At 27.1% G+C, this 25,810-nt stretch overlaps 1 protein-coding gene across 6 annotated transcripts in view; it reads left to right on the forward strand.

Moving 5' to 3' along the window:
- Window positions 1-25,810, forward strand: part of LOC129983942 (cGMP-specific 3',5'-cyclic phosphodiesterase-like) — a 562,482-nt gene that overhangs the window by 361,292 nt on the left and 175,380 nt on the right. Inside the window, exon 1 of one of the 6 annotated variants that reach the window (XM_056093674.1) lies at window positions 24,514-24,645. The exons of the other annotated variants lie outside the window; for them this stretch is intronic. Within the exon in view, the coding sequence (XP_055949649.1) occupies window positions 24,574-24,645 (72 nt within the window). The 5' untranslated portion in view covers window positions 24,514-24,573. Of the gene's footprint in view, window positions 1-24,513; window positions 24,646-25,810 lie in introns of those variants that run through there. 6 annotated transcript variants of the gene reach the window in all.

A 25,810-nucleotide genomic window follows, 5' to 3' on the forward strand; every position in this document is an offset into this window, starting at 1 on the left:
ATATAATAAAATATATTATTATATTGTTTCTCTTATCTTGTAAAAATTTGGAATAATGTGTCATTTTTTATAATGCGACTCCTTTTCAAAGTTTTTTTTAAAGAACTGAATAGAATAATTTCATTCAAATTCATAAAAGAAACAAAAACATTTTTTTAAGAATTATGTCTATTCAGAAAATTATTAATATTTAGTCTTAATATACCTTGATGTAGATGAAAGCAAATAGTAAAATAAATTTAATTCAGGGTTTGATTTATTTTGTTAGGAATATTAAGAAACGAATCGCATTGTAAAAGTCTTAACATTGTAAACTATCTGAAGATATTTTTTCAACAGTTTATCAAAGAAGATATATTTCTTAGATAAAATTATAGATCTCTAAAACACTTCTAAAAAAATAAGTAGGTAGTTCAAAAATTCTGTTCTTATTTTACAAGTCTTTGAAGCAGTATTTTTTTTTTTTTTTTTTTGTAGATAAGTTAATGAGCATTCTTCAATATAGAATAAAATCTGAGTGGATAAATGAGATAACTTTTGGTGAATCTTGTGCTAAGTACAGAATAAGTTTTAACTATACGTTTTTAAGGATGTTCTAATACAAAATGGTGCAGATAAATTCCTGAATGGTGCATGGATAATAAATTATTTTTGAATATTCAAAAGCTTAGCATTCATAGTTATGCCTTGAAATCACAACCTGCTATTTTCTCCTATCAAATAAATGACTTTGCATTACTTTATTCAGATTTTGTTACTGATGCTGGTGTTACTTATGGAAGAAAACTTCATAAACTGCACACTAATGCAGGATCGACCTTAAAGGTTGTTGGGCCCAAACTGGAAAACAATTATTATTATTAAAAGCAATCCAAGGTTTACAATCAAGGTAAAGATCAATGGTAGCATCAGCATTCTTACTTGTTCCTATTCATCTGCTTATGCAGTGTAGCGCTATCCATATTTCTTAGCACATTTTGAATAGAATCAAGTATGAATTTGGTGCGTCTTCCTATCCTTTCAGACTGGAGCAAAAATTCGACACATTCGCAATAACGATATCAAACCAACTCACCAAACTTCATTTATCTATATTGTATGTGTGCGTGTGATTTCAAATAATTATTTAAACACTCATGTGTAATAAATCCTTTGTCAGAATACATTTAAAAAAATTAATACAAATCTACATTTTGATAAAATTGCATGATACATTTAATTTATCTCGATGCTTCCGTTTTGGGATATCATGTACATGCATACATGACTTTTACATACAGATTTCTCATCAGTCAGTTTATCTAATATTTGAAGATAAAATTACATATAAATTAATTACAATTAATTATAGAAAGGTTGCTATATGTTGATTTACGATAAAGAAAGAAATCGTTTCTCAAATTCTTTGACTGGAATGATTCCTAGTGAATGCTCAGCCTTTTTAACCTAAGCTATTGAAAGGGGAGGTTAAAAAAAAGTTAAAAAAGGGTTTTAAAGGGTTGAAAAAAGGGATTAAGCCATATCCAGTATGCTATATTAAACTGAAATTTGAGAAACAATTGTTTATTTTTTAAACCAATTATATAAATAATATTGTCAATCATATATTAATTTTCCTTTTATATGAGGGCTAATGACTATTGATATATCATCAATGATCACCTATCATATATATATATATATATATATATATATATATATATTCAGTTGATACGTCTATGGCGGAATTACTTCCAAAACCTTTTGGTATTCTACTTGCCCCAGTCATTCGACCAAATCTGTCAATTTATATTTCATAATAAAACCATTGGCCATTAGATATATCATCAATGATCGTCTGCTCTATATAATTTTTCAATTTCGAAAGAAGAAAAAAACGCCTTTTTTTAATGTATTTTCATTTTGAAATAAATAAATTCTTTTTTTTTCCACTATTTGGCTGCATGATTCATCAACAATTCAATCAAGTTTATTAATTTTTTCTACCGCTTGGAGATATATTTGATAAATTATAAAAATAAAGTATCAAGCGTTGTGGATGGGTACAATTTGTTTCAAACATTTTTTTTTTTTTTTTTTTTTTGTAACCATGTTTCTCTGCGCGCTGGGGAACGTGAATACAGAATTTCTGCGAAACATGCGAATAACTTTGTATAATAAATTTTACGAAAATCAGTTCTGTGATACTTGAAGTTTATAAATATTTTACTGAAGCAGATATGTATTGTAATGCTTAAAACTAGTTAAATGAATATTATAATTCGGTATAACTATACTGCATAATATTTTAATTATTCTAATAATTTATATATTAAAAATTTTCTGTTCTTTATATAATATATATTATAAAGTGACAAAAGAAAGCGACAGGAATTTGAGGTTGAGTTTTGAGGTTGAAATGGATTTCTCTTCATGATTCCTCTATGAGCTTATACTGCGGCCATGAATTTATACTTTTGTTTCTTTTGCTTGGCTCCTTTTTAGTATTGGTTTCTATATATGTATTTCCTCTTTAAAAAATTAAAATTACTGAATTTGTGTATTTTAGTAATGCGTTTATTATTCTTGTTGTCACGTGAAGTATTTCCTTTTAAAATATTTTCATTCTATTACTTTTTTTAATGGATTTTGCTGTTGAATTCTGTTTATAATTGTCCTTATTGTGAGGATATAGAAACAACGCAAGAATAAGCAACACATTGAAAATATTTAAAAAGTATATCAACTTTTTTTTATTGAAATGGCTGTTATTTAATTATATAAAGTTTTTATAAAGTAAAATGCGTTTTCCTGTATTAAATACAACATCCTACACAACTGTGAAAAAGATTTCAATTTTTGGTTAGTTCTTTTGGAAATTATCAAGAAGTACAGTAAGTAAAATGTTCTGTTGAATAAAATGTTGAGTTGAGTAAAATGTTCGGTCTGTAGAAAAACGGCGGCCCAAACTCATAGCGACACGGGTGGCATTTGAATCCGTATAGTGTGAGACGAGCCTTAGGGCCACACGGATGGTTAATCGCGAGATGGTCTTTCTCATTTAAAGGGGGGGGGGGATCCCTAAATCAATGGAATAGCTTACAAATTAGAAAGTAACTGCTTTATAAAGGCTTTTTTTTATCAAGATTTAATTTGATAAGTTTGTGAAATTAAGTCAGTAGATGTAATCGTTTAAACACTATTATTAATTTTCGACAAAAAATATGATTAAAAACTAAAATCAACTTTTGATAATAATATGACGTGATGTTCTAAGACTGGGCATATTTTGTAAGTATCAAATTTCGAGAATCTGTGAATTATTCTTTTCAATAACGAAATACAAAGAGTGATTATTTAGTTATGGTAAAAGATAGCTTCATACTTAATGAACTAAGGTATGCGATTAATATATTCCTTCTAATATTGAATGTGTTTATTTACTAAATGCGATCTTCAGATTTATTTTGAATTGCTCTGAATAATCATATCATAAATCACCATAGCACTCATGACATAAATCATCATAAAACAGATTTCAAAACAAACATCATAATATTGATTTATTTAGAGGAAATAACAGGAGATGTAAATGTTATTTATGATTTCCAGGTATGTTAATTGTTGTAATATAATTTAGAATACGGTTTATTAAGTTATAATCAAAATAAGAAGTGTTTACGTCCTACGCGTAACTACTAAACCTTTTTTTACTAATTAAAAAAAAAAGAAAGAAAAGAAAAAACTTTATTTTTGTGTATTTCAAAACCGATTCAAGGCTAATGTCAATGATTCTGGATACAAGGCTACTTTCATAAATGAAAGTAATTGCTTACACCGGTAATTACTTCTAAATAAGGAACCAGTTACCTCTTACGCTGGTTTTCGAGAGTTTTCACACTATGCTGTCAAATATTTGTAAAATTTATACATCCCAATTTCACTGAAATACGAATATCACTATTTCTTCACTAAATCCATTTACTTATATAGTTTGATATTTTTACAATGTCTATGGAGGTAATCAACAAAAGTAAAAACTTTTCTAGTAAGCAATTAAAACTTCCAAACTTTGTTTCAAATACAGTTCTAAGACATAAAATTTCTTAATTCAATTGTGGAATTGTTGCGGTTCCTACAAAAGCAAGACGCTTATTCTTTTATTGAATCCATCGTCATGAATTATTGTTAAAAAAATGTTTTCGGTGATTGTTATCTTCACTCCTAGCGATCATTAGAAAGAGAAAGAAAATGGAATGTTGCAAAGATACGTTAATGCAACATATGCTTTACAAGTTTAATTTTACATATTTAAATCATCAATTACTTTTCCACAGTAAATTTTATAAAAATATGTAAGCACAATTGAAACTTTTGTCATTTAAATTTTTTTTTTTTGATAAAACTAGCAGAAATAGCAATGAATAAATAGTGTTTTCTTTTTTAGAATGCACGAAAATTAGAAAATTATTACGTCCATTGTATTTTTTTAAAGAACATCATAAATGTATCGAAATTTACGAGGAATGAAATACTCCTGTATAATATTTTAAAAGAATCATTTGTTTGTTCCTTTGAATATTTTTGAAGATAGCAATTTCTTTGAATATGCACACAAAATAGTGAAAAAGGTGGGAAAAAAATAGCAAAAAAAAGTCGATAATTTTAATAAATTTCTAAAACATTTTAAAATCAATAGAGCAGTCTATAATTTCAAAAATAAATTTTAAATAAGGTCATTTAATCTGCATTTACCCTGATATATTTGATGAGGTTTTAATTGAAATTTTCATTATTTTGAAACATTTAAAAGCGAATATGCCATTATTTTTCAATAAAAAAATGTTTAAAAAAAGTATTGAACTTTAAAAAAATTGATGTGATATATTTTAGAGCCTGGGTCATTAATACATAAATAGCAAATCATATGGCTCTAGATTTGTATATTTTTTAAGCTACTCAATCAATTTGCTGATTTGCATATTTTATTATAATAGAAGATAATGCTATTTTAATGATAAATCGGTTTTATATTGTTATTTATACACATCTGATTGACATAACTATTTGTGATTAGTCCTAATTTTAGACAAATGCTATTCAAATATTGATTACTCAGTAAAAAATATTACAATGATTTATTTGAAAGAATAATAAAGGAATATGAATGGAATTTGAATCTCCTCATTAATTACTTATTTTATATATATATATATATATATATATATATATATATATATTATATATTATATATATAGTGAGACCGATGAGAGTTTCTGTGCTTAAAATACCTAGCAAAAATTAAGAGAAAACCCTTCTGTTTATATTTGCTCTGTACAACTTTTTACAGAGCGATATTATCTACTATCGGGGTTAAAAAGCAACAAAACTTGATCCCCATACACTATTCCTAGAAACCATGACTTTTCTAGCCATAAACGAAAGCTATAAGATCTGACATGAATGAGCGGTAATTTGCGCATACCCCAGGGTGTGTCGACCACCCGTGAAGAAGAAGAGGGGAAAGAAAAATCGTGCTCGCGCTTGCTGTACATTTCTTTAGGAAAACCGAAACGATTGTGAGAGAGAATACTAGTCAAGTTTAGTTCAATTTTTTGAGGTTTCAGACGAAGAATGAAAACGCTCAGAGGGTTAAAATTGTTCATCCTCATCGAATTTTCAAAAATCCTTCAAAGGGCTGAATATGGGAATTCTGCAATTTGAAAATGCAAAGATATGGTCCAAGGGAATTCTATATGTGATTATGTCAACGAAACTATGGATCCAATCGGTGGATTCAAATACAAAACGCAGCATATTGTGTCTATATCCTAGAAAGTCTTGAACCACCGTTGGATGGAATTACATACGGTTTCTGCGAACACCGTAGTAACAAGTACCATAGAAACAAACGGAAATTATGAAATTTTATATGTTTCTTTAACTCATGGATAACATGAATCATGTAAAATCATAGATCTCTATTAAATTCTGGACAGACTTTGTCTAGGAGCTTTGCCTGTCCATTTTTATTTGACCTACATAATTCAGAAATGCAATGTGCTACACAATTGAAATTAAACATATGATTTCAATATTATAACTGTGGTTCTTGTCAAACTTTTGAAGTAAATTTGTCTATATCCAGACAGTCTACTGATTCACCTATTCGTGAAATGTGAAAGAAAGAACTCAGAAACTGTGTCCAGCAAGATTAAGGAGATTTAATAAGCGATGTCGGATCTGTGTCTAATTTTGAACCAAGTCTGTTAACAAGCAGATTGTGCATTCTATTATTTGAAATTATGTGATCAAAATGGCTCATTAATATAACATGCAAAATAAAAGAAAGTGTAACCTTTTGACCATTTTGTACATTTGTATCAGTTTTAGTACCCAATTGATGACTGAAAGAAGAGGATGATGACTTCGTATACATGACTGCCTTATGTCCCTGGAGAAGGGAGAGGGTCGGACTTTTCTATAGAGACGGTACATCTGAGGAATAGGTTGCTAGCATAGCTAAATGGTGATTAATACAACGGTTGATCACACCTATCCTGACTATACTGCGCAGTTCTGTGGCGGCAAGGTGATCGGCTGAATTTAATTAGTGGGTGAAAGAGGTTTAAAATTTACGTTTCAAAATATTGCAAAGCTAAATGAGAAAAAAGACATTGCATAAGAATACAAGAAAATCTGGATCACCCTTGATTCTATGGTCATTCCTCCCAGTTTTAAAATTTACAAGTAAGATGTTAAGAATAAGGTGAAACGTGTCGGCATAATAGAAAAATAAGAATTTTTTTTAAATACCACATACCACATAACTGATACCACATAATAAATGCTGTTGATACCTGAATAATAATCTATTGCAGCATACTGTAATAGCTTATTATTCTAGTCAGTTAGAATTTTGGATAATGTACATTTTATAAAATAACTTATCTAATATCAAGTAACTTATATTAAGCAGTTTTTATTTCTCACTTCTGAAATATTTAAATGTAGATATCAAACTGGAAAAACGATAAAATCAGCAAAATAACACTCTCAGGTGATATTTCTTTTTACATTTCTCACTTCTAAAATATTTTAATATAGATATCAAGCAGGTGTCATGATAAAAATCAACAATATAAGGCCCCCAGGTGGTATTTCTTTTTTTTAAATAGTTTCCAAACTACTAAAACCAGTTTGAACTAGTGATTACTCTATTAGACAGATGGAAATTACTGGTTTCAATGGGATGAATGTCAAGAAAAGTTAAATATTGCTTTTTAAGTTGAAGCATAAAATGGACAATGCTTTAAATCATATTGAATAAGAAAAGTATTTAATTGGTTTCTAAGTACCTCAAACGTGTATCTCAAGAGATGGCTAGTGTGAGTATTATTATTATTATTATTTTCGATTTCCTGATATTTTTGCTTTTGATGCTTACTGCTTTTAGTCCTCAATTCTAACTATGATATGACTTTGAAATTATCATAAAGTGTGGACACAGTATATGACATATTTTACTGTAAAATTATATTTGAATAATTATAAATTAAAAATTTAAACTTTTGCCTATTATTACTTTTATTTTTTTACACTTTCTGCTAAGTATGAATATTCGATGAACTAATTATTTTTAAGTAATAAATAAGAACTCTGATCCATTAGCTTTCAAAATTCGATAACAGATAATTAAATCTTTGTCACTTATAGAATATTTGACGTGCAGAATTTTACGTTCTCCATTTTGGCAAAGAACACGATTACGTCTTACGCGCATGAAGTGTCATAAATAAAGTGAAGATAAATCGAAATTAGAATAGTATTTAATTGTTTGATTTTCTTTATAAAAGTTTATTAAGATTAAAAAAAAGAGTTTTTCCTTTTCTGCTTTTATTTTATTGTACTATCTAAAAGTAAAGTGTAATTTATTTAGTTCAAGTAAATTATCAAATTTATTTTTGTATATGAATGAATTCTATTATATGTGATGAATGACACAAAATGTTTGAACATTGTTTGAACAGATCCAGGAAATTCCAGATTGAATCATATTTATATCTTGGCAAATCTTTTCACAAAAAAACCACACAAAGGTTTCAATTATTATTTTAGTTTGTTGGATATTAGTTATCAGCTGAGCAAACTGAGAATTCTTGATGAATAAGACCAAAATACAAATATATCATTTTGAAAAAAAATAGCAAGTCACTCGTAATAATCATGCCTGTATCATTGTTTATATATTCAAGAATTATGGAAATATGCTAATATTCTAGAAATGAGACTTCCTTGCTTTATGGAATAAAATGATGTATTACTTAGGCGGAATATATTTATGTTAATTAAATATTCTATAATTATTAAAAAGAAACATATTATAGAATTAGAAATATATTGTGGATTAATTATTATATTTTTATTAAATAAAAACTTGCGCCCTTAATAAAAAGTCTTTAAGTTTTAGATATTCTAAAATAAAATAGCGTGGCATTTATCAAAAATATATCTAAATCTTCTATAGTTTAAAGAAGAAAATATTCTTGAATTAGCAGTTAATTGATGCGCTATTTATTATTAACGTGTATGAGTTAGAGGTTGATGTTCTAGATTTCTGATTTTAAGTAGGGTGAGAAGATCAAACGATTTTTAAGAATTAGAAATAAAAGGTAAATAAAGAAAAAAATTGGAATATAAACAGGCAGAATGTTATTTTATGTGCATAGATTAATTCAACAATTATGCCAAATTATATCGCTTGTGTTAAGTTTGAATTCACCCATAAACTCACATTAACAGTATATTAAATTATCTATTTATTTACTTTATTTCAAGATTAACGGTAGCTAAATATTAATTTGTAAAATTAATATTAGGATATTAATATTAATTAAATATATCAAAATTAATACTAAATAGTAATTTTGAATCTTCAGAAAATTATAAGCGGTATTTGAAGCTCTAAAAATAATGAAGTAAGTAAAAAACATGGTTGTTTATATTTATCAATTTTTTGAGGTTATTCAATCATTGAATTTCCGTCTTATAAAATTAGTTGTCTGTATACCTGTCATTTTCTTTTAAGATAAATATTATGTAAAGGAAATTACGCTTTGCTTTAAAATTGACCTGTCAACACTAAGCTCAATGTAGTAGCTTGGAAAATTGCGAAGACTCTCTTTAAGTACAATGAACATCATATATTATTTTATATGTAACGTCTTTTTTTCTTTTATTACACGAAAATTGGCATGTTTTTCTGTGGACTTACTGACATATTTAGAGTGAAATTAGTTGACTCCTATCTGAATAATTTGAACTAAAACTTAATACAGATTTGTTATTTTGATGCAAATACCATCAAATATACAGCCATTTTCAAATTCTGGCATTCCTAAAAACAGATTTTTTTTAAATATAATTTTCCATATGTTTTCTATATCAACTTTTCTTATATAAGAAACTAAATTTTATAAATTATCATGAAAAAATGAGATTCAGGCGCCAGGTGGGCAAGAATGATGCAGCATCCTGTTTTGCTGGCATATATAATGTATCAGCAGCGAAAACAAAGAATTCCTGCAATCGCGACCAATTAAGGATTAAGGCCATGGCAATGAATTGTTAACAAGCTGAAAAGAAGGAAGAAGGTAGGGACATATTCTCACTCCATCTAGCGCAATCTAATCTCATTCTCCGGATTAATGAAAACTTCTTGCTAATTGATAAAAAAAAGGGAAAAATTATTTTTTTTCCTTCCCTTTTTTGCTATTCCTGATCTGAATACTGAATCGCAAATTTGTAATCAATATAGATGGAATGCAAGCTTTCAGTTATGCTTTGCTTGTAAATTGAAATATTAGACTTTTATTTTTTAATGCTTGATTTCATTGGTACGTGTTATTTGATACGGATTCATCAGTTTTTAAAAATATTATTGATATATTGCGTCAGATACGGAAAATGGTAGATTTATGTATTTGGAAAAAAGTTCTGTTGATAATTATCGTTTGATTTAATTTGAATAGATATAGCATGGATCTCTTTTTAAATGAAAAATAATTTAACCTTTCATGGAGATTTAATCAATACAAGTAGAATGCAAGTTTTAAATTATTCTTTATTTGTCAATTGAAACATTAGACTTTTATTTTTTAATAGTACGTTGTACTGTTATTTGATATGGAATCATAAGTTTTTGAAGAAATCATTGAGACATTGTGTCAGAAAGGAAAAATCGTAGAGATTAACAGCTGCTCTATTAAGGAAAAATTTCTGTTGATAATTATCATTTGCTTTAATTGGAATAGAGATGCATCTTTTAAATATGTCATGCAAAAAGACGCTTCTTTTACTATGCATCTTTTTAAACATGAAAACTAATTTAATTTAACGTTTCATGGATATTTCTAATCTATCAGAATAGAATGTAAGTTTTTAGGTAAGCTTTGCTTGTCAATTGAAATATTAGATTTCTATTTTTTTTTTTTACTGATACGTTGTACTGTTATTTGATATGGAATCATAAGTTTTTGAAGAAATCATTGAGACATTGTGTCAGAAAGGAAAAATCGTAGAGATTAACAGCTGCTCTATTAAGGAAAAATTTCTGTTGATAATTATCATTTGCTTTAATTGGAATAGAGATGCATCTTTTAAATATGTCATGCAAAAAGACGCTTCTTTTACTATGCATATTTTTAAAAATGAAAACTAATTTAATTTAACGTTTCATGGAGATTTCTAATCTATCAGAATAGAATGTAAGTTTTTAGGTAAGCTTTGCTTGTCAATTGAAACATTAGACTTTTATTTTTTAATAGTATGTTGTACTGTTATTTGATATGGAATCATAAGTTTTTGAAGAAATCATTGAGACATTGTGTCAGAAAGGAAAAATCGTAGAGATTAACAGCTGCTCTATTAAGGAAAAATTTCTGTTAATAATTACCATTTGCTTTAATTGGAATAGAGATGCATCTTTTAAATATGTCATGCAAAAAGACGCTTCTTTTACTATGCATCTTTTTAAAAATGAAAACTAATTTAATTTAACGTTTCATGGAGATTTCTAATCTATCAGAATAGAATGTAAGTTTTTAGGTAAGCTTTGCTTGTCAATTGAAGTATTAGATTTCTATTTTTTTACTAATACGTTGTACTGTTATTTGATATGGAATCATAAGTTTTTGAAGGAATCATTGAGGCATTGTATCAAAAAGGAAAAATCGTAGAGATTAACAGCTGCTCTATTAAGGAAAAACTTCTGTTGATAATTATCATTTGCTTTAATTGGAATAGAGATGCATCTTTTAAATATGTCATGCAAAAAGACGCTTCTTTTACTATGCATATTTTTAAAAATGAAAACTAATTTAATTTAACGTTTCATGGAGATTTCTAATCTATCAGAATAGAATGTAAGTTTTTAGGTAAGCTTTGCTTGTCAATTGAAGTATTAGATTTCTATTTTTTTAATAATACGTTGTACTGTTATTTGATATGGAATCATAAGTTTTTGAAGAAATCATTGTGACATTGTGTCAGAAAGGAAAAATCGTAGAGATTAACAGCTGCTCTATTAAGGAAAAATTTCTGTTGATAATTATCATTTGCTTTAATTGGAATAGAGATGCATCTTTTAAATATGTCATGCAAAAAGACGCTTCTTTTACTATGCATCTTTTTAAAAATGAAAACTAATTTAACTTAACGTTTCATGGAGATTTCTAATCTATCAGAATAGAATGTAAGTTTTTAGGTAAGCTTTGCTTGTCAATTGAAGTATTAGATTTCTATTTTTTTACTAATGCGTTGTACTGTTATTTGATATGGAATCATAAGTTTTTGAAGGAATCATTGAGGCATTGTATCAAAAAGGGAAAACAGTAGAGATTAACAGCTGCGCTATTAGGGAAAAACTTATGTTGATCATTATCGTTTGATTTAATTTTTGATTAAAGTCAACATAGATCTTTTTTAAAATGAAGAATAATTTGATGTAGCTTTCATGAAGATTTAATCAACATAAATAGAATACAAGTTTTCTGTTATGCTTTGCTTTTCAATTGGAACACTAGACTTTTATTTTTTAATGCTTGATTTCATTGACTATGTATTATTTGATACGGATTCATCAGTTTTTAAAAATATATTGCGTCAGATACGGAAAATGGTAGATATTAGTAGCTGCTGTATTTGGAAAAAAGTTCTGTTGATAATTACCGTTTGATTTAATTTGAATAGAGATAGCATGGATCTCTTTTTAAATGAAAAATAATTTAATCTCTCATGGAGATTTAATCAATAAAAGTAGAATGCAATTTTTTAATTATTCTTTATTTGTCAATTGAAACATTAGACTTTTATTTTTTAATAGTACGTTGTACTGTTATTTGATATGGAATCATAAGTTTTTGAAGAAATCATTGAGACATTATGTCAGAAAGGAAAAATCGTAGAGATTAACAGCTGCTCTATTAAGGAAAAATTTCTATTGATAATTATCGTTAGGTTTATTTTGATTAAGGTCAACATAGATCTTTTTAAAAATGAAGAATAATTTCATCTAACATTTCATGAATATTTAAAACAATTGCTTAACATATTGTGTATATCAGATGATTCATTTTTTAATAAGAATTAGAAATTTTTTTAGATTGCTCATCAATATTATGGCTCCTTAATGTAATACTTATAACTGAATTTATTTGCTGAATATACGGATCAAACAAAACATGCAAGAAAACGTACGTTTCTGATCAATAGTCCATAGGCTTTTGTTTCCACAATTATGTTAAAAAAAATCAAAGAAAATACATATATTTTTGATATATATCTATATGTAAAACTCTCTTTGGGGAAATAAGCTTGAAGAATAAAAATTGCTAATGAACTCCATGATTTAATCATATTGTCAAATTTTTGTCTATTACCAAGATTTCTTTTTAAAATCCCTGACAAATGTTGCATGTAGAATCAAATAAGAAATCAAAAAGAAGAAAAAAGCGATAGTGAGAAAGTATTTTGAACTTATATAGTTTTAGAAAGGAATTACTGATACCGTGTTTTGATCACTATGGGAAAATAATAATTCGTGCAACTCAGAATTTAAAGTTACCGTGATGTCGGAGTGCGAAAGATTAGAAAATTAATTTTCAGAACATAGATTAATTAGAAACTATTACACATACATACACATCTTTAATATTAATAAATACAGAATTAGAGATTAAAATGTATTTGCAGTAAAAGGCTAATTATCTAAAATAACCTTTAAAATATTTAATGAAGTTTTAATCTTCGAAAAGATAAAAATGTTTTTGTTTTTTTTCGTCTTTCAAGTAAAAAGTGTGCAAAATTTAATTTAATTCCACCCAGTGTTTAGAAAGACATGTGGAATATACATATATACGTAATGATATTTTAAAATCTAATTTAAATCTTAATTAATTTCTAATTTTTATTTTTAATTGGCCCATGTTAACTTCATTCTAAAATTTCTTTTTATTTCCTTGTCCAATCCCCACTTTTTGTTTAATTATTTCTGACACACGCTTTAGAAAACTTATAATTTTTGCATTCTTTTCTTGTTCTGAGCGCTGGAATAAAAATCCCTTAAACCCACGCATATTTAAAATGTATTCTTATATTAATTTTAATTGCTGAAGATTTGCACCAATTATTCTTTAATTTTTTTTATTATCATGTTCCAATATACATACAAGTATTTGGATGTGTTGACATGATTCACGTAAATTGTTCCTCACAAATTTTATATTATAATAATCAACACCTGAGAAATACAAAAATAAAGTTGCAAAATAATATAACGTGCAGTTAAATATTATATAATGTGGATTATTACACGTTTGACATAATCCCATTAATAAAATTTGATATACACAAATAATAGATTAGATATAGTTACTAAATTAATCATGCTTAAATTTCTATCTCAATTTGAAAACATTAGAGACAAGTGTATATCAAGTTTTAAATAAGATTTAATTGGAAACAAACACAACCATTAATCCAGGAGAATCAATTGATCACCCCAGGCGACTTGTAAAAATGAAAACCATTAGTATCATAGCCCCATTAAGAAAGTTCACGCATACAAAGAATAGATTAGATTTAAAGCTATTAAAAAATGGTAAATATCTATCTTGATTTGAGAATATTAAATACTTTATTTAAGGAACCATGTATATAAAATTTTGAATAAGATTTAATTGGAAACAAACACAACCATTAATCCAAGCGGATCAGTTGATCACCCCAGGCAGCTCGTGAACATTAAAACCATTAGTAACATCTTTATAATGAAATCATTGGGTCTAATATGAAACTTATAATAGCCTTACATAACGTAGAGTTAAACATGAATATATTTTCAAATACATTTCCATATCATATGTTGAAAAATTAGAAAAAGAGCTGTCGTCTGACAAACTGAGAGCTATTGCATATTTATATTCGTCCCACGAAATTACCTGATTTATCTTTGATCCTATCTTCTCTATAAATTATCATTAAGATTAATTATTTGTGTGCATCTCACATTTTCTGCATGCAAATTAATTGCAGCTTCAAAAAATCAGGAAAAGCGGAAATAAAAGTTGTTTTATAGGAATTTAATTCCAGAAATTAACTGTAGAATATCCATATTAAACACATCCTAATCACGTTTCTCTCTCTTTAAAATAAGTAAACATTTTATTATCCAGTATTTTTAATAATTTATCCTTGTGGACACCTGATAAACTTTTTCGATTAATCACGGTTCTTGCTTAATATATTAAGTGTCAAAAACATTAAAATTTGAAACAAACATTTTATTCATAATTTAAAAATTAAAATCAATTTTAAAAATCAATTCAAGCATGTCTAATATTCTCACGAATTTTGCATTTCCAATTTTAATGATCCGAAAATACCGAATCGGTTAATTATTTTTCAATTACTTCCTAGGAATGAATATTTTATGGAATCTTTTTGACATTTAAAAAACATTTATCATGAAAATTAAGATTAATATTTTATTCACCATGTAATGAATCTATTTCAGCTCCAAATTTTATTATTGGTACTTAATATAATTAGGAATACTTATTTTTTGTTATATAAGATGCATGTTCTTGAAAGCTTTGCAGGTTGTAATTACCTCTTGCGTATGTTAACACATTCGAGATGGCTAATTTTTTCGATTAAGAAGAGGTTGATCAAAAGCAATTCGAACTCTAGTCGTCCAAGGTTTCTGACTTATCGAAAAGGGTGAAAGTCATTAAATTCATTGCTTTTTTTTTCTTGGAAAGAAAATGTACTGAGAAATTAAAAAAAGTCTTTGATCAAGGAGAATTTTAATAGAAAAGTTTATAAAAACCGACAAAACTTCCTTATCATATTTCTGTGTTAGTTAAATGTGTCTTGATCAAAATCATGCTTTAGCTGGAACTACTAAGTAGCAGCTTAGTAAATTAAATTATAAAAATTGTTAAGATATAGCTTGCTAAATTAAGTAGTAAAAAAGTGTTAAATAGTTTGTTGAGTTAAATTTCAAAAATTAGTGAAAAACGAATTGTTAAGCTATTAAAATTATTAAGAAATGTTAACACAAGTTGATTGTTAAAATTATTAAAAATTGTTAATAAATGTTAAATGCTTAAAAATTTAAACTTGTTCTGTTATTATAATTACCAAGCATTAAATTATATATAAAATTACTAAACAGTAGCTTCTATGTTATATTGTTTAAATTAGTAAGAAACAGCTTTTAATGTAGTTAAAATAGTTCAGCATATAAAGTTATTAAAATTGTTAAGAATCAGCTTGTTTAGTTGTTAAAATAGTTAAGAATTTAAGTTTTTAAAATTATTAAGTAGCAACTTGTTAAACTAAGTTGTAAAAATTATTAAGCAGCAGTTTGTTAAGTTATTAAGAATTTTTAGATATAAGCATGTTTGGTTATTGCTAGGGATAAACTTATTTATTTATTAACTTTTTATAACTAGGCATAAGCTTATAAACTCTTTTTAAAAAATGTTTAATAAGTTCTTAAATTATGTTTCTAAACTTCGTTCAGGATCGGGTTTTGGAAAATAATATAAAATATTTAAAATTTTGAATAAAAGAGATAAAAAAAAACATCTATTAAATATATCCTTACCAATGGAAAAAAAAGTATTTAAAAGTAAAAGAAATATGAAATCGTTATAAATAAAAAAGAATGCTTTTTAGTTTAGAAATTTATCAAATGTTTTATTCAAAATGTTGAATAAGAAACCTATTAAAAACGTTTTATGTATTTCCTGAACTAAGAAATTATTTGCATTTTTATGCACAATTTAAATATTGAGATTCAAATTATAAATAACAGGAAATTTTCCCTTTTCTTTCATTCTAAAATATTAAACAAATTTTAAATATTTTTAAATAAAAAAATGTCTTATTCTAGATTTCAAGAACTGTAAACATATTGAGAAATTATTATTCGAAATTTGAACAAAAATAAGCGTTACGTTTTAATTTGCGAGGTTTTAGATAAAAGAATTTTTCTAAAATTTAGAATTTGAGAAAATAGCACTTAAAGATGTAAAATATCATAAGTTATGCATACGTTAATATTAAAACAATTTTCTAAAGAATCAATTTAGAAAAATTGCAAACGATTTTTAAAAAAATTGAGAAATTAAGATTACTGAATAAAATAATATTCGATATTTAAAATAAAAATTGGATGTCTTGTAAATATCAAACACTAATTATCTACAAAATGGCCAAATATTTTAAATCTTGAACATTCAGAAAATATGAGAAAAATTTTATTAATTCTTCAGTGATCTTGCTTGATATTTTCTATCAAATATTAATGAAAATAAGATGGTTTTTCTAATATGTTACTGAACACGCTATTTCAAAGGAAAAATGGAATTTATAAAACGGAATTCTTAAGCAAAGTATCGACAAACGTTATGTCAGTTTAGACGGAAACAGACCACCACCGGAAGTAAAGTTTGTAATCAACGGCAACCGGAAATATAACACAAAATGACCAAATTTCTCACATCAGCAGTAGAGGATGTGATAATAAACTTAATCTTACACAGGAAATCATTTATTACGTTAAGACATTTATAATGGAATTTGACCAAGGAGTGGAATGGAACTGAAAAGTTACATTTCGAGAGTTATTTTATTTATATATGACAAGGAGGCTTTGTTCCCTCCTTCCTTTTGCTCACCAACCCCAATGCTGTCCAATATTGCACGCGATGTTCATCTGTTCCAGTTAGCAAGGTTTTAAACACCAATGGCCATTCGTTCAAGCTTGGGAGCTTAATTTTTCCATGATGACAACATACATTTTCCGATCGGCCTACTTCCGATTCAAAACTCAAAGTCCCACAATGAGAATATTATTTGCTTTTATCTCCAATATTTTAATATCTTATCAATTTTTCACATTTTTGCCGCCAACTTAGCAGATTCACAATCAGCATTTCTTTTCAAATTGCCAGATTATCGCTTTATTTTGGCATGTTTAATTCATCTGATATCGGTAAACGCGAGTTCGCAAATTGTACAGACTAAGTCTATAGCAAAGGATACCGACGTGCTCTGATTGGTTTAAGCCTTGGCATCTTTTTGGCAATGTTTTGCCAGAAAGATGCCATACCGAAATATATTTTTATAAAAACAAATAAAATTTGTGAATTTCCACCCCACCACCCCTTTTTTAAGGTTTACATGTAACATTAATCTGGAACACATATACAGCAAAGATGAAATCCTGAAACCTAAATTCAGGAAATATAAAAATTACAATTTATTAAAAATATTTTTTGTATGTGTTTCTTCTTAATATTATTTTGATATAACTAAAAAAATTATCCACGAAATCACATATTCCTTTAAAGCTTACATATTCATACGTTTTGGGCATTAAGTAATCATCTTCCCATATGTAGTTGATGGGAAAGTAACAAACGTTCAGCAACAAGTTTCAATGACTGTATAAATTATCTAATAAAGGCACGAAAATCATATAAAAATAAGAATTATTTAATTGCTGCATCATATGTTGAGTAATTACTTTCATATAGTTTTTATACTTATGTGCATAAACAACATTAGTTACTTGTATTGATAGTATTATTAGTAATATTTATTATTATTATTATTTAGTATCAGGAGTATTACTAGTAATATTTAGAGAAAACAATTATATTAATAAAAATTAGATTGTGTTGATATTCACTCGTATATTCCATAAAACTAATGAAAGGTATAAGGTTTGAGCCAAATAAACGGAAACTAGACTATTATGAGTGCAAAACATTGCCAAAAAGATGCCAAGGCTTAAACCAATCAGAGCACGTCGGTATCCTTTGCCATAGACAGTCTGTACAATTTGCGAACTCTCTCGGTAAACGCCCCGTTACTATTTGAAAAACAATGCAGGGTTAACACGTTTATTGCTTAGATATTTAGACGATTGCTTGCCAAGAGACGAAAATTTCCGTTAATCAATAAAGGTAAATAAACCGGAAAGTTATTAATTAGTGTTGCCACAAGCGGTGTTTCTAAAAAGAGAATAAACAAATAATACATTTGCTGTTAATTTTAAGTTCATTAAAGCTTTAGATTTCTTTTTAGTCACCATTTCATGGTCTATCACAATATAAATACTTGCAATGATGTAAGAATCATTTTCATTAAATTGTTCAAACAATACTGGTAAAACAAACCTCGCTATCTGCCAGCCACAAAGCGGATAAAACGCTACTTTTACTTTAAAAAATTATATAATAGATTTATAAATGTATCGCTTTTGAAGTAAATCACTTCTGCTGAATTGATAATTTGATTTTTCATTCATTAATTTTTAAATATTATTTCCCAGTTCATTTTGAAATGTGTGCATTTTAGAACTTACGGGGTAGATATTACATGGATTCCGGATATTACGTAGATTTTAAATCCAACAAGGGATTGGTCATCCGTTAGTCTGCACTTTCAGAAACATGCAAACGGGATTACCCAAGGACACAATGACTTAAATATAGCAGATTTGGCATAGGATTTTGTAACTACAAGTGCAGTTTTATATCAAATTTTTGTTTCAGTCAGTTAAGATAAAAAAAGGGTCGAAAATATAAATTCAATTTTTAGATGCTATTAATGCATACCAAAGATTAATAACTAAATATCTCGCCAAAAATTGCACGATAATTGGTAAAAATGCTAAATTCTTGTCAAAGATTCATATTTCATAACTCTCGTACGCCAAAGCAAGGCTTTGTCTAACACTTTAATTAGAGAGTATGCGTGAAAGTTTTGGGAAACCATTACCGCTGGTTTTTGTCTAACACTTTTATTAGAGAATATGCGTGAAAGTTTTGGGAAACCATTACCGCTGGTTTTTGTCTAACACTTTTATTAGAGAATATGCGTGAAAGTTTTGGGAAACCATTACCGCTGGTTTTTGTCTAACACTTTTATTAGAGAATATGCGTGAAAGTTTTGGGAAACCATTACCGCTGGTTTTTGTCTAACACTTTTATTAGAGAATATGCGTGAAAGTTTTGGGAAACCATTACCGCTGGTTTTTAAAGTTGTTTTCGTAAAAAAAAAAAAAAAAAAAAAAATGTGAAATTCTAAGGATATGAATATGTAATTAATAGCGTTATCATTTTTCAAAATGTTTCCTGTTATTCTAAAAAGTATTAAAAGTTTTTTTTTTTCTTTTTTATTTGTAATCATCACTTGATTTTGAATAATTAGAATATATTGGATTAAAGTTTTAAATGAAACTTCCGGTTATTTCAATCATGTACATTTTTTGGAATGTTTAGCGTGGGCGTACATATCAAAGGTGAACGAACGTCAAAGCATAGAAAGGGGGCAATCAAATCAGCGTCACATTTTATGACTTCGAAATGGGGAGTACCCTAATTTTGAAATCAACAGAAAAAAAATAGTTAGTTTCACATTTGTTTTTACAATGAGAGTTTAAGTAAGTGTGCATTGAAAGGTACCACTAAAGATTTATGGAATTATTATATGCATATGAAATAATTCCATTATTATATGCATATGAAATAATTCCAAATTATCCTACTTTTTTAAAATTAAACATCTTATTACTTCTCTTCACTTCAGCTTGTGAATTGCTCGTGACTAATGTTGACGCTTTCGAAGTCTTCTCAGTATTTAAGATCTGTAATTTTTACTGTACAGCATTAAGCTATAGTATCTCATGAAATCCAAGGGATTAAAACAAATACTTAAAAAAGAAATAAATGAGAAAGAAAAGAAATGGCATTTCCATTTTTTCTACGTTTTAAAGTATTAAAATAACTGCAAAATCTTTTTAAACGAACCGATTACTTATTTTGAAATTCAGGAATTGCAGAATATGTTTAGAAATCCTTATAAAATTTAGAAATAAATGCATTAAAATTTAATTTATAAAGCTTCCATAAGTAGGTTTTTACCAACATTTAGAATTTAAGAAAATAGCTTTTCAAGAAATAAATTAGGTATTTAAATCACATATTATATATTATGTGATTATTAAATTAAAGTAAATTTACTCAAAATGAGCATAGAAACAAAATTCAAACGATTTTCTGAACAGAATAGTTCCAAAACTTAGAATATTGAATAAAAAAAACATCGCATATTTTCACCAAAGTTCGACATTTCATCTAGTCACCTACTGTAAAATCTACTTCAATTACCTTGAATTTTATTTTTTTGTCCATTTTATAGATTGATATATTACATATAACTAATAAAATTCTTTTGTCTTATTCTTTGAAAGAAAAAAATATAATTTTTTTGCATAAATCTTCTATTAAAATTTTAAATTGAAAATGGCATTAACAAAATTTTACTGGTAATTTATGGTATCTAGATATGGAATATTATGGAATAGAAAAAATAAATGGAAACATAAATATTCTCAACTTTCACACTTCATTTTTAATTCATGCCTTTTTTTTTATCTGCATTATTCAAATCACCACTTTCTTTTTTTTAGTTCACCTTGAATTCTTACACCAGCTTAATTCTTAGCTCGTTTATTTTCCTGTCACTATCCTCAGCAGTTTTTCTTTTTCCCCCAAATTGATTTGCTTGGAGGCTCTGGTTCCAATACATGACATAGTGAAGCAGACAGCTCTGCCAATTATCTGATCGAGATGAGTGCATTCCCTTGCAATTATCTGCTTCAGTGTGGCTGTGACCTTTGGTAAGGTGAAAATTCGCGTGTATCTTAGAGCAGGTGAAGATAAGAATCATTAGTGATGAGACTTGCGATCTGAAAAGTATCATATTTGCGATCTAAAAAGTGTCATCTCGAAAACAAACTTTCTTCTGAAGTTTAGTTTGGTCAACGTTTGGCTTTTGCGTTTCTAATTACTTTAAGAAAGAAAACTAAATTTTACTAATTATTTTTGTTACTTTCGCTGAAACTATTTTCAGACGATTTGCATCATTAGCAGACGATCTGCATTCGAATCGCGATTCATATATATTTTGATAAAAAGAAATCAGATGATACTTTGGATTTCAAGATTATAATCAAGAGAATGTGTGTGTGTGTGTGTGTGTGTGTGTGTGTGTGTGTGTGTGTGTGTGTGTGTGTGTGTGTGTGTGTGTGTGTGTGTGTGTGTGTGTGTGTGTTTATGTATTTGTATGCGCGTGTGTGTGTTGTTTACGTGTTTGTATGCGCGTGTGTGTTGTTTATGTGTTTGTATGCGTGTTTGTGTGTTTATGCGTGTGTGTGTGTGTGTGTGCGTGCGTGTGTGTATGTGTGTGTGCAAAATATAAACATATTTTAGCAGTTGCGTGGCCGAATAGAAGAAAATTTTGAAATTTTAAAACTTTTATTTATTTTATTCCGGAGGCATAATTTGTACAAAGGGATTAGTGATGCGTCGGTCTACATCGCGACACAGGAATAAAAGATACTAAAACTTTTCCCTTCACTGGTTTTACTATGAGATTTTGATAGGGATTTCTTTGTCACGTGACGATTTAGATTAGGGAAATTTAGGTATGTTTAAAAAAACGTTGAAAGCATTAGGGATTTTTATTCCTTAACTCTGAATGTGAGAAAATGCTGAAGTGACAAGTTTAATAGAGCGATAAATTTGTAAAATTAATTTTTAAAAAAATTGGCAATTGGATCAGGAAATAAGAAAACATTTTAGAATGAAGTTAATATGGGGTAAATTAAAGTTAAATTTAGGAAATTAATTAAGATTTAAATTATAATTTAAAATATCATTACAACTCTATATATTTAATAGCAAGAAAAATTTCTGTTATTAATATATTAAACAAATATGTACAAGAGATCTTTATAGATGAAATTTACGATAAGAGATGATTAGGGTTATGATTAAAATTCTTCTTCTTCAAAACAAACTTTTTTCGAGGTTTTAAATTCATCGTTCTTTTTTCCCAAATAAAACAAAACATTTACCATATTGACAATACAAATTTCTATTACTTTTATTTAAGTAATATTAAAGTATTCAAGAAAACTTTTTTGAGAAGAATATTTTTAAATGAGACTTTGAATTTCCAGACTATCTTCATGGGAATATTTTTTCCGTAATTAATTTCAGGTTTAAATATTTCAGTTTCACGCATGTTTTCTTTCTGAAAAAGGCTATACAGTTTTACAAATTGAATTTAAGTTGCCGATTTTAATGTATGAAATTTTCAGATAGCAGAGGTCTTAATGAAGCCAAATACAAATCATTTGGCAAAACTTTCGTCAGACAGTACCTCATATTATTTATTCTCTCTTTATGATTCCAGTATAGGAAAGTTAAAAAGTTTTCAGATTGAAATAATTAAGTTTCATGGCCATTTTCTTGCTGAAAATAAATTATGTATCATTTTTTACAAACTGAATTTCAGTTATCGGTTTTAATTTATGAAATTTTCAGGTGGCAGAGGTTTTGATAGAGCCAAATAAAAATCATTTGGATAAAATTTTTTAGACAATATCTCATATGCGTTATTCCATCTTAGTGATTTTATTAGAAAAAAGTTACAAACTTTCTAAAAGAAACAATTTGCCAGAAATATTATAAAATGAAATGAAGCAATCAATCTATATGCCGGACTCATTAAAGCGAGCTTATTTTCAGAAATTTTAAATTGACATTCCTCCTTAAGAAATATTTATAAAGATATAACAATAATAATAATTAACATATTAATAAAGATAAATAATAATAATAATAATAAGGAAAGTATTCATAAAGGTATAATAGTAATAAGGAAAATATTCATAAAGGTATAATAATAATAATAATAAGGAAAGTATACAAAAAGGTATAATAAGAAGAAGAAAAATATTCATACAGATATAATAATAATAAGAAGAAAAATATTCATAAAGGTATAATAATAATAATCAAAACATTCATAAAGATATAATAATTACCACATTTATAAAATTTTAAGTCCAAAACTTATTTTTAATCAAAGAAAAGTTAAGTAACTGGTAGAAATTTTAATTGCTAATTAAATTGATTATTTAGATTTACTTCACCATTGTAAACTTCGATGCAAATACGTTTTCTTTTCTAGAATTTTGTGAGAGGAAATCTCCAGCTGAAAGATCTAAAAGTCTTCATGAGAATAAATTCTTTTTTAATATATTTCTAAAATTTAAATTCAGTGATTATACTTTTTAAAAAAATACAGAATATGCTTGAAAGAAAACATTTGCTTTTAATATAAGAAATTTATAAACATAAATTTTGATAAATTTAAATTTAAATAATTTGCATTCAGAATTTCATTTTTGATAGTGTCTCAAATTATTTCACATGCTTATCTATTATCTTATTTGTTTAAAAATAGACCTAGCACATTTTTTGAAATGAATTTCATAATCTGTGTTATCTTCATGAGGATACAATGTTCGTTTTAAATTCAGTTTTCATCCAGTTTATAAATGTATTGAAGAAACTAATAATATTTGAATTCCAGATATTTCTGTCATTGCTGAACTTTTTAACTAGATAAAGAAATTGCATTAAAAAAAAATACTCGGTAGATTTATATCCAAGAGAAAAATTCCTTTAAAAATATTTAAGAAATTTTGTTAATTAAAGTGCATTGCACTTTATTTCAAGTTTGAATTTTAAACATTTTTTTTCAAGGTCAGTTAGATATAAAATGTCATTTGAAAAATAAAATCGTTAGTTGAATTCCAAGCCTGAAGAATATTTTATAAAATCTAACTGAAATTATCTAGTAAAAGAAAATAAAATTTTTTCTGACGATTAACAATTAAAATAATTTTTATCTCTGATTGGTCTGACGAATGTATCACCAAACCTTACATAAATCACCTAGTAACAAAAATCTAAATTTCGCCTGACCTCTCTCGAATAAAATAACCTTTATCAATAATTTATCTCCAAAGATCTCCCGCCTAGTAAATGGTCAAAGTGCAAAACTTCAGTTCTCATTACACTTGCTAAACATGTGAACAGACAAGTTGCGGTTTCAGCTTTCAAAAGTAATGGAAAAAAATTTATTTCATCCATTCATTATATGGAAAATAGTGTTCTAAAACGAAGGATTACTCAATTATGGATAAAATGCATTGGTAATTCATCAGTATGGGTATGTTATTCATTGTATCAAATTACTTTGGCATAATTTACGATGACATATCTGACGTATTTAAGAGGAGAAAAGTGTAATTTGCATATGTCGGGTATCAAGTTCGATTCGTACCTGATTTTGCTACTAAGTTTATCCCACGGAATTCTCTAGTGTGTAATTTTTGCTGCTTGCCTAAGGCAACTAGCTAGTTTATAGAGAATGTTGACAATGTATCATTTCAGTTAATTCTCCTATTGTTCATAGTTTTCTCTGCAAAATATTTTTAAGGATTAAATTGTGATTGGCACAAAATAATTTTATTTAAATTATGTTACACTTATTTTGTTTGTTATGCATATTAATATCTAATGGACTCAAAATCTATTACATTATAGTGACATTAAAAGCATAACTGTATAAATAATCTATTTTCTAACTACAATAATACTTTTGTGGTGCTGTAAATTAGATAAGTTGAGTATCAATTTCAACTCATACCTGATTTTACTACAAAGATCCCGCAGAATTCTGTAGTTTGTAAATCTTACTACTTTCCTAAGGCGAATAGCTACTTTACAGAGAATGTGGGCAATGTTTCATTTTAGTTAGTATCAAGTTGAGTATCAGTTTCAACTTATGCCTGATTTTACTACAAACATCCCACAGAATTCTGTAGTTTGTAATTCTTATTACATCCCTAAGCAGAATGGCTACTTGCAGAGAATGTTGGCAATGTTTCATTTTAATTAATTCATTTAGTTTAACCCCAATTATGAATCACTGAAGATCGCAATTGAAGAACAATTATTTACAAATAATCTTTTATATCAATTGTTCTCCAATTGTCACCCTGTTAATAATGAAAAACGAACATTTATTAGAAAGAATTAAAGATGGTTCAGGGAGCTGATTATTTTGAATAAAGTAAATCTGTAAGACCAAAGTAATTTGTATTCACAGTTACTATATATGCTAGATATATGTTCATGGTTCCTGAACTCGTATTATTAAGTCCAGACAATCTAATTTTTTATATTTTACCAATTTTATTCAATGGTTATTGTAAAGAATGGATTTTCTAAGTGTCATTTTTTCTCTTGAATGAATATTACGCACTTAATTTCGTTGTAAAAATTTTACGCAGTAAATTTCGTTGTAAAAATTTTATACGTGGAGCAGGATA

Source organism: Argiope bruennichi, chromosome 9, assembly GCF_947563725.1.
Source record: "Argiope bruennichi chromosome 9, qqArgBrue1.1, whole genome shotgun sequence".
Lineage (NCBI taxonomy): Eukaryota > Metazoa > Arthropoda > Arachnida > Araneae > Araneidae > Argiope > Argiope bruennichi.